Below are 11,039 nucleotides of genomic sequence, written 5' to 3' on the forward strand. Positions count from 1 at the left end.
AATCACAAGAGCAACGTTATTCACACATCATTACCTTATTCTGCCACAGATGTGTTTTCTTCTGTTCTTACGCACAGAATCACATGATCACAGTAGTTCTCTTGTAGAAAGGTTTGTTTTTATTGATGAATGCGATTGTGATCTGCAGGGTGATCCAGTCGTGATCCAGTATAATAAACTGCAGGCCGACCCGAAGCAGGGCAAATCTCTGGATATCGGTAAAAACTCTCAAACTATACTAGCTTAATGTGTTTGAATGGATGCAGAAGTGATGAAGTAGCTCATATGTGTTTGTGTGTGTCAGTGCTGAAGAAGGCAAAAATGTTCAACTTTGAGTTTGGAAACGCAGTCATAAGTAACTATTTTTTATCTGTTTTCAAACAAGTGATTTTTTTTTAATGATTTTTAAAACCAGTTTACATTATTGGTTATGTTGTTAATGGGTTAAAATGTGTGTAACCCTTACAAAAATATCCTGCAGGAATTCCTGAAGGAATGCTGCTTTCTGTGCAGGGATCATGCAGGAATCCTGCAGGACAGAACTAAATTCCTTCAGGACAGAGACATTCCTACAGGGTATTCACTAAAAGAAAACTAAATCTAATTTAGTCCTGCTAATTAAAAACAACTTGTTTTAAGGGGTTAACTAGTTTAATTTTAATTTATCTTATTTAAATTGGTCACCAGTGACTTCTTACAGCATTTTAACGTCCAAAAGAGTTAATTCACGCCGTTTATTCTCAACTAACATCATTTATTATAACAAATCAGTGCGTTTAGATTTTATTAGCGACTTCGCTTCCGCGTCGAACATCAGCAGCGATCACGTGATACCTCGCTGGAGTCCGATTGGACGCCTTTATAAGTGTCTCCGCCCCGCCATCGGTATTGTCTGCCCCAGTGGCCTAATGGATAAGGCACTGGCCTCCTAAGCCAGGGATTGTGGGTTCGAGTCCCATCTGGGGTGAGGTTTGTTTTTCTTTCTTCAGCGTCTGTCGGTGTTCATTTCAGTGAGTGTCAGTTGCGTCTTATAAACGTAGTTTCTCGTCTGGATTCATTCATGCCGTTTTGTCATCAGGAAGCTCTTTGCTGACGGATTTTACACTTCATTTTCAGTTTCTGTGCCGCATGTGACTGAACATCGAAACAAACATGACGAACAGCAGCTTTTGTGCTTTAATTCTCGCTTGTTTTGCTGCAACAGTGAGAAGCGCCCGTAAGTAACCCACTAATTTAACCTTGACTTTCATAAAGCTCGTGTTTCATTCAGTGAAGTGAATGTTTTATGCGTTTATATGACCATATGTTCCGTGCAAATCTGCGTCTGATCTCTTTAAAACACACTGCTTTTGTTTTGCTCATAAGAGTGCGAGTCAAGTGTGTGTTAAGTGAGTTAAAGAGGAATTGACTGACGCTGCAGGTTTGTCTGTAATGATGATCATGCACATGATCCTGTGAAATCTGATGTGTGACTCCAGTTACTTTATGGTTACTTAACAAAGAGATCAAGTTGCAGGGAAATGTAGTATAATATTATAGTTCAGATTGACTTCTTTCAGCATTTTAACTTCCAAAAGTGTTCATTCACACTGTTACTTTATGGTTAGGTAACAAAGAGATCAAGTTGTAATCATGCATTATTAAAATCAAAAATAATTTTAGTGTCTGTTAATATTTAATGGATCTGAGCTGACATGAACTAACAATGAACACTTGTATTTTCATTAATGTTAACAAAGATGAATAAAAACTGTAACAAATGTTCGTTAATGTACTTAATGGGACCTTATTTTGCCAGGTTTGCCAATTTATCTAACAAAAACAAAGTTTTTGAGCAGCAAATCAGCATATTATACTGATTTCTGAAGATCATGTGACACTGAAGACTGAGTAATGATGCTGAAAATACAGCTGCACATCACAGGAATAAATTACAGTTTAACAGATATTCACATAGAAAACAGTTATTTTAAATAGTAAAAATATTTCACAATATTACTGATTTTGCTCTATTTTGGATCAAATAAATGCACCGTTTGTCTTTAATTAATATATAAAAATATAATTTAAGTTTTAAGGCACATTATCTTTAATTGAAAACTGATTTGTGTGTGTGTGTTTCATTATTAGCTTTTATTTAAAATTCACTTATTGAATGTAGATTCATTTTCTAAGCTAACAGGGTCTCTGCAAATAAAATAGTAAATGTTGAGTATTAATTTCTCTTCTCACATCCTCAAAAGTTCCTCCTGTGGTTAAAAACGGCATAAAGTATTTTTAAGGAAGTAGCAGATGCCCACACGAGTCATAATCACAACCTTATTCTGTTGCTGTGTTTTCATGTTAATGTGGTGTGTTTTTAATCCAGAGCTGCTGAAGGCCACGGCGTACTGGGATTCGACCCACAAGGCCGTTCTGCTGAAGGAGGGTGTTCTGGACCGGCAGGGCGACGCGTACGGTTACTATAACGACACGCTGTCGTCGACGGGATGGGGCGTGCTGGAGATCAGCGCTGGATACGGACAGACGGCGGAGCCGGACCACGTCACCATGTTCACGGCGGGATATCTGGAGGGCTTCCTCACCGCGCCGTGAGTGTCTGTAACACCAGACCGTCTCCATCTCCTCAGACCTTCAACAACCTGATTCATGCAGATGCTGTGAATCCTAGTTTTATACCCAGATCATTTCCTGCAGCATAATTTCCTGTCTCTATGTAAGGTGCACCTATAATGTTCGTTTCTTGCACTAGAAACCGTTTTTCGTGGTCATTGAACACCTTCTTTCTGACCTTACTGTTTAAACAGACTGTGTCTGCTACAATCACATTAAGTCAGTATATGTAAATATATGACTGCTATATGTAAATGAGCCCTCGGGTGATTGGCAAACTTTTTTTTTTGTGATTGCATTCAGGTTTGGATTCATGTTTTAGTCATTCATTAATAGGTTTCTCAACCTGCGTTATTATCATTAACTACAACTAAGATGATAAATAAATGATTATTTATTCAAATAAAATCTTAAATATGAGATGAAAAGTTGAGATGAAGAATAGAAATTATGCATTGGCAACTAACTAAACTGAAATGAAACCTGAGTAGTAAGTAAAAAATAATAATAAGGCACAGAAGAAAATTACTACAAATTAAACTTTGTGTGAAAAATTCTGACGGGTTTTCACAGTATATCAGTACAAGTATTATTTAAAAATATGAATACAGATTTTTCACATTTTAGTTTATTTGGGCTAAAATGTAGTTTTACAAAGTAATTTTCCTCAGTTTGATTATGTTCTCAAGTGGAGAAAAGTACGAATTAATAATAATGACCTTAAGCACTAAAATGATTGGAAATAAATTAAAACTAAAAGTGAAACTAAAACAATTTTTTTTGCCCATTTCTAAACTAATAAAAATAAAAAAAATATATAAATAAAATGTAATATAAAAAAAAACAAATAAAGATGACCAAAAAACCCATGCTTAAACTAAAATTAATAAAAGCTATAGACATTTCAAAATACCAAAAAAAAATTAAGATTAAAATGACAAAAAATTGAATTTAAAATGAAAACGCAAAATATTTAAGTATATACTGGGAAGATTAGTTAAAAAAAAATACTTTAAAAATGACAAATGTTTAAAAATAGTTTTTATTTGATTTTTTTTTAAGGCTCTGTTTCATGTGTTTGTTCTGTGTTTTAAAAAAATGACTTGAACATCTAAAAATACTTTAAGGCTGTATTTCCTTTATTTGTCTTAATTCTTACTTTTTTTGAGTTTTTTATTTGTTTTATTCAGACACTATTTCCTTTTGACTGAAACAGCAGACGAGCTGAATGAGACGCAGATATACTCTCTGCCAGCAGGTGGCGCTTAAAGCGTTTCCTTGTTTCCGCTGTAAACAAAGAGCTGCACTTATGAACTTTAAAGGGGTCATATGATGCGATTTCAATTTCTCCTTTCTTTTTGGAGTGTTACAAGCTCTTGGTGCATAAAGAAGAGCTCGCGGTTAATCATTACATCCCTAATTAAATGTTTTATTAAGGATCTATTTCTTCTATTTTTCCTATTTCTTTCTTTAAAAATGATGCAAACATTTAAACATCTTTTCAAATAAATCTGAGGTGTATTTAGCTGAAGGTTTATTAGCATTAGTCAGTGTGTGTTTGTTTCACGCTCGTCTCTCTCTGTAGCCTCTGTCCCAGTTTGCCGTTCAGTTCCTGAATGCGGTCGGTGATCTGCTGGATCTGATCCCGGCGCTGGTTACCAGCGGGAAGCCTGGCTTTAGTCAGTATAAAGCTCCTCCGATGGGCCACTGCTCTGCACTCATAAAGGTACCAAACGTCCATCAGAAATGACGTCAGACATCAGCTGATGTGATGGTTTCTCTCATTTGCCGTGTGTTTCAGATGTTGCCTGGCTTTGAGAACCTGATGTTTGCTCACTCCAGCTGGTACACGTACGCCGCCACCATGCGCATCTACAAACACTGGGACTTCAGACTGAACGAACCGCATACGGCCACCGGAAAACTCTCCTTCAGCAGCTACCCTGGTACACTCACTCACTCATTTCTTACTTTAAAAATTAAACATCTGAGAAGTTTGATTTATTTGATTAAGATTCTATTTCCTTTATTTTTCTTGTTTATAACTTGATTTAAATGACTTGAACTTCCAAAAAGAGATTTTATTGGCACCCTGGTAAACACACTCAATCACACATTCATTCACTCACTCACTCACACACTCATTCATTCATTCACTCATTAATTTACTCATTCTTCACACACTCATTCACTCATTTTTTTCACTCATAAATTTATTCATTTACTCATTCATTCATTTACTGATTGATTTATTCACTCACTCACTAATTCATTCATTCATTCATTTGCTCACTCACTCATTCATTCAGTCACTCATTTTCTCACTCACTCATTGATTTACTCCATTCATTCATTCATATTCACTCATTCATTTATTGATTCATTTATTCATTCACTCATTCACTAATTTCCTCACTCACTCATTCACCCACTCTCACTCATTCGTCACTCACTCCTTCATTCACTCACTCCTTTATTCACTCACTTACATTCACTTTTATTCACTAACTCATTCATTTATTGATTAATTTATTCACTCACTCACTCACTAATTCATTCATTTCCTCACTCATTCACTCTCACTCATTATTCACTCATTCAGTCACACACATTAATTTACTGATTCATTTATTCACTCACTCACTAATTTCTTCTCTCATTCATTCATTCAGTCACTCACTCATTCATTCACTCACACACTCACTCATTTTTTTCACTCATACATTTATTCATTTACACATTCACTCATTCATTTACTGATTCATGTATTCACTCACTCACTAATTCATTTATTCATTCATTTGCTCACTCACTCATTCATTCAGTCACTCATTTTCTCACTCACTCATTCACTCATTGATTTACTCCATTCATTCATTCATATTCACTCATTAATTTATTGATTCATTTATTCACTCACTCATTCACTAATTTCCTTACTCACTCATTCACCCACTCTCTCACTCATTCGTCACTCACTCCTTTATTCACTCACTTACTCACTCCATTCACTTTTATTCACTAACACATTCATTTATTGATTCCTTTATTCACTCACTCACTCTCTCATTCACTCACTCATTTCACTCCTTTTTATATTATCTGTAATGTACTGTTTTTAAAGTTGCAGGGCAGTATATACTGTGTAGTATAGTAGTGTTATATTGTATTTGTTTATAATAGTATTTTTCGAGTAGCAGGCAGGATATAGTGTGTGGTTTGTGCAGTATGTGAATGGCTGATGTCTGTGAATGTGTGTTCAGGGTTTCTGGTGTCTCTGGATGATTTCTATCTGCTGGGCAGCGGTTTAATGATGACTCAGACCACCAATAACGTCTTCAACACCTCGCTGTACTCCTACATCACTCCTGCCAGTCTGTTCTCCTGGCAGAGGGTTCGACTGGCACACGCACTGGCAAGCACTGGAGAGCAGTGGGCCAAAACCTTCTCCAGATACAACTCTGGTCAGAAATCACATTCACTCACTTGCAGTTACTAATAAAGTTACTGATCAGCTGATGTTTTATTTACTCTGTTTTTGGTTTTTGTGAGTGTTCTGTCTGGACTGTGTTTGCTCTGTCATGAGGGTTTCTCTGATCCTGTGCTGAATCTGTCCGTCAGGGACGTATAATAACCAGTACATGGTTGTGGATGTGAGTAAAGTGAATCTGGGCAGCAGTCTGGAGGACGGAGCGCTGACTGTGGTGGAGCAGATCCCGGGACTGGTGGAGTATTCAGACCAGACGCAGACGCTGCGCAGAGGTCCGACCAAAATACACTTCATGCTGAACATTTCAGTTCTTTTGACTTTGGGTTGTTCTGAAACCTGGACATGTTGTGCATCTGTTGCTATAGTAAATGTGTTTCTTCTGCAGGTTACTGGCCGTCCTACAATGTGCCCTTCCACCGTAAGATCTACGATCTGAGCGGATACGAGCAGATGTGGAAGGAGCATGGCGAGGATTTCTCCTACGACCTTTGCCCTCGCGCCAAGATCTTCCGCCGCGACCAGTCGTCTGTCCGAGACCTGAACTCCCTCAAACACATCATGAGATACAACGGTAACGACTCACAACATTTACTAACTCCTGATGATGTCCATAATAAAACGGTAAAACGGTATCAGTATTTATCGACGGTACTCCATCATCGATAACGATAGAAAAATGTTCGATATGTTGCACGATAGCTTCACGCTTTTTTCATTTAAAAGTGAAAAACAGAGAGCCAACAAAACACACAAACACATGCTGAAATGAGTGCCATGCCTGCCTGCGATGAGGAGACTGGGAATCAAAAAAAGCAATATTAGTCGAATTTAAAATAAAAATTCGCATTCGAATGCAAAAACGATGTATTTGAATATTAGGTGTGCGTCAGGGAGCTTATCAGATTAACATGTAAGTGTCGTTGTTGCATTTGAATGTTTTTGTTAGTCTATCCAGTTGAACCCACAAACTGCGTCGCTGCTACATTTTTCATTCAAAATATAAGAGAAATATAGAAGCTCAATGCAAAGATATTGCTTAGGTTAAAACCCAAACCAAGCCATTTACACAGAACGCATATTCGGCGCATTCTTGAGGTGCACAACTTGACTTGTACTCATGTCTCGAAAAAGAGGTTCAACTTTTAGGAAACGCGTCTGGAGAATTTGTGGGGGGTTTATTCCATTCCACTGCGTCTCATATATTTTTAAATGCAATCGTGTGATCGGCACTTTGGCTATTTTTATTAAGCTATGCACAAATACATGATCCTGTTTTGTTCATAATTGTTTATGCAATTTATAAAATTCTATTTGATTTATAAATATTAGTTTAGACGGTTTTCACTTTTTTTATAGACAATCGTTATTTCATTGCATTGAATAAACAGTTTATCGAGGTGCATTATTTTGCTTATTGCGCCCTCCTGTGGCCTCAGGAGACAGGCAAATGTTTCCTTAACACTTATTTAATCTGCATATAATATATAAGGAAGGAGATATTTGTTAATTTTATTTTGTGTTTGATTGTTAAAACTAAAATATGTTCTTGTTTGTCTTAATAAATTGGGTAAATTAAAAATACAGTGGTTAAATTTAAACCTTTTTTCTACTGCTCTTTGTTTAAGAGGTTATAGAAAATAATTATCAATACCGAATGATAAGAAACATTATATCGTGATAGATTTTTTTTAGCTAGATTTTGTTTTTGTTTTTTTAATGTATCATTTTTATTTAGTTTTGAGTTATTTTTGTACTTCAAGTTAAACTAAATGAAAGTTAGAATGTTGCAAGCTTAAGTGAACTTTTTTTTTAAGTGTTTTGGGAATTTTTAATGTCTATATATTTGTCTGTAATTGTTGTGTATATAGTTTTTTTTAGTTTATTTTAGGAGAAATGAGAAATGTTGCATTGGCAATTCGCTGAAATAAAATTAGATCAAGTTATTTTAATATTTTATTTCAGTTCATGTTTATTTTATTTCAAGAAAACCATTTAAAAAAACATGTTTTAATTCTAGTACTTTATTGTTCATTTATGACAGTCACAGTAAAATACTAAAATTAAAACATACTAGCTTATTTGAGTTTGACTGAAGTTTTATTAGACAGAAATAAAACTAATTAAACATTGTTTGTAGTTTTGGATAGCGATAATATCCCTGGTCATATCTACAATCAATCAAATCAAAAAATAAAAATAAGCTAATATTTTATTTCTAGTATATCATTGTTCACTTATGATGGTTAAATAAATAAAATACTACAGTTAAAACACTATAGCTTATTAAAGATAATTTAACGCATAAAATTATAAGTTTTTATTTTATTTCAGTTAACATTTAATTAATTTAAAGTGAATAAAATGTTTTTTATATTTTTAGGTGTAGTTAACAATAATGTCTATGGTCATATCTACAAAAAAGAAAAATGGAATTCAAATAAGCTACTATACTACTTTATTGTTAACTTATGATGGTAAAATAAGTAAATAAAATACTACAATTAAAATATAATGGCTTATTTCAGTTTCCATAGAAATAAATAAAATAAATAGTACATAAAAATATATAGTTACTACATTTTGGTTAATTTAGCCTTTAAATATCACCGAGTAAAAGCCATTGCTACATTATAATGAGGCACATGTTTGCATAATGAGCTCAGGACCTGTCAGTTACTGTCTCCTCGTGTCAATCATAATGTCAATCTGTCCTCAGATTATAAGAGCGACCCGTACTCGCAGGGCGACCCGTGTAAGTCCATCTGCTGTCGCAACGATCTGTGGGAGCATCAAGCCAGTCCCGGAGGATGTTATGACACCAAGGTCAGCTGACCGCCTCTAATTAACCAATCAGATTGAGTCTTCTGCTCTCCTGACGCTCTGCTGTCCTCCGGTCAGGTGACGGATCTGCACATGGCTCAGGAGTTCGTGGCGGAGGCGGTAAACGGCCCGACCACAGACGGAGGGCTTCCCGTCTTCTCCTGGGGGCCGTTCAACAGCACGTCCCATCAGGGTCTTCCTCCGAAATACAACTTCAGCTTCGTCCAGATGCAGCCGCAGCTCTTCCACCCCTGAGGATCATGGGATTTCACATCTGGCCTGCTTTTGAACTGATCCTCTGTTCGCCGTCTGACGCTAAAACCAATCTGAACCTTTGAGTCTGTCGAATCGCTGTTTACTTTGAGCCATGAAATCCACACTAAACTCTACAGCTGCCATTTGACAATCAGTCCAGCACTGTTTACATCTCTCTTGATTGATAGATTGAGTAAATCGTATTGCTTTAATGCTCGTTTCCACTACACAAGATAAAAAAAAACAACAACATGCCTTGGTAAATCATAATTGATGCAAATAATAAATGACATCAAAACTTGAAATTATGATATACAACTTATGATATAAGCTGAACTTGAGATACTAAGTCATATTTATGAGAAAAAGTCTAACGTACAACATGCTAAATCATAATTGTGAGGTAAAAAGGCTAAATTATGACACATTATAGGTCGAAATTGACATAAATGACTTTTTGTCAATGTTGACTTTTCGTCTCAAATATAACTTATAATTTCGACTTTTTAACTTCATAAATATGACTTGCATCTTTTTGTTTTTTCTCGACACTTCACCTTATAAATGTTACTTCATAATTTTGTCTTTTCATCTCATGAATGACTTCGAATGTTAAGATTTTGACTTCTGTAATAATTATGATTTACCAAAGCATGACTTTTTTTGTCATGTGGCAGAAATGGGTTTCCATATCTTACCGCAACATGCTTAAAGTGAGGACGTCAGCATTGTTGTCATTTTTTTTTTACATCTAGTTAAAGATCCAAATAAACGACACGAACAGAAAAGCAAAGTTTATAATGTAAATGTTGGGACGTTTCTTACATTTTCAGATCTCTCCTCTCAGGGAAGGTGACTCAGAAGTGCCTTGTCTTTTATCTTCAGCTCTGAATGTCTGTGAGCATCTGTCGATCAGGATGTTTGTAATCTGTGCCGCATGTGATTTTCTCTTTGATTCAACCAATGAATGAATGAACACAAGCTTCACTTCTCAGTCTTGAGTGTTTTTGCTGGACACAGGTTCACTAATTCAGTCGGCTATTCTGCACTTGTGCTCGACTGAAGCGTTTGATCGGTACAATTTTACTACAGTAATGTTTGACCAAAGGAACCCAGATAGCACAAATATCGAAGCTAATCTCAAAATCAAATCAGAATATTTGTTGTAAAAAAAATTCTGTAACAGCTGCCACAAACTCTACTGTGATTTGTGATATATTTATATTATGTGATTTGGTTGGGAAAGAAAAACTCTTATAATCTTATAATCCCACACTTCTGTCTTTTTCCCCCCCCCAGAATTGACAAACTTGTAATTGTTGCGTTAAATTGAGTTATAAAGTCCGAACAAGGAGAATTAAACTTGCATTTGTGAGAAAAAAAGTCAGAATTGTGAGATAAAAGAGGTAAATGTTTAAAAATTATTTCATGCTGTAACTGTAAGACTAATAAAATATGCTATAAACAGTGTTGGGGGTAACTCATTACAAGTAACGCGAGTTACGTAATCAGATTACTTTTTTCAAGTAACTAGTAAAGTAACGCATTACTTTTTTAATTTACAAGAAAATATCTGAGTTACTTGCCAGTTACTTTGTTTTCCCATTTATTGACTGACAAGTCTCCTGTCCCCATATTGGGAGAAATGGGGAGTACAGAGGTGTTGTGTGCGCTGTGTGAACATGATGTTACTGTAGCTCTAGACTAAATGTGAATGTGCATTAATTCATCCCACTCACAAAAAACAGATTTAGTATTCACCAAAATGAATTAAAACCTGCAATAATTAAATATGTTAAAGGGGTCATATGATGCGATTTCAAATTTTCCTTTCTCTTTGGAGTGTTACAAGCTCTTGGTG

At 35.5% G+C, this 11,039-nt stretch overlaps 2 protein-coding genes and 1 non-coding gene across 4 annotated transcripts; all 3 read left to right on the plus strand.

Annotated features, from left to right (window-relative positions):
* The first annotated feature begins 894 nt into the window (after positions 1–894).
* Positions 895–967, plus strand: trnar-ccu (transfer RNA arginine (anticodon CCU)). The gene has a single exon. It is a non-coding gene; the product is annotated as a tRNA-Arg (tRNA).
* LOC107691084 (phospholipase B-like 1) lies at positions 933–2,663 on the plus strand. 2 transcript variants are annotated; one of them, XM_016489563.1, is made up of 3 exons: positions 933–1,010; positions 1,117–1,216; positions 2,369–2,663. In XM_016489563.1, the coding sequence occupies exons 2-3, from the start codon at positions 1,153–1,155 to the stop codon at positions 2,593–2,595; spliced, it is 291 nt and encodes a 96-aa protein (XP_016345049.1). In that variant the 5' UTR covers positions 933–1,010; positions 1,117–1,152; the 3' UTR covers positions 2,596–2,663. The 2 variants fall into 2 exon arrangements, with proteins under 2 accessions (XP_016345049.1, XP_016345048.1); XM_016489562.1 differs by having other exon boundaries at positions 933–964.
* A 204-nt stretch (positions 2,664–2,867) lies between these two features.
* On the plus strand, positions 2,868–10,496 carry LOC107691106 (phospholipase B-like 1). The gene is made up of 8 exons (XM_016489582.1): positions 2,868–2,879; positions 4,199–4,339; positions 4,415–4,559; positions 5,877–6,077; positions 6,235–6,375; positions 6,489–6,674; positions 8,820–8,926; positions 9,002–10,496. The coding sequence occupies exons 1-8, from the start codon at positions 2,868–2,870 to the stop codon at positions 9,176–9,178; spliced, it is 1,110 nt and encodes a 369-aa protein (XP_016345068.1). The 3' UTR covers positions 9,179–10,496.
* Positions 10,497–11,039: the final 543 nt, after the last annotated feature.

The sequence above is a fragment of the Sinocyclocheilus anshuiensis genome, unplaced genomic scaffold (genome assembly GCF_001515605.1).
Source record: "Sinocyclocheilus anshuiensis isolate Anshui unplaced genomic scaffold, SAMN03320099.WGS_v1.1 scaffold30, whole genome shotgun sequence".
Lineage (NCBI taxonomy): Eukaryota > Metazoa > Chordata > Actinopteri > Cypriniformes > Cyprinidae > Sinocyclocheilus > Sinocyclocheilus anshuiensis.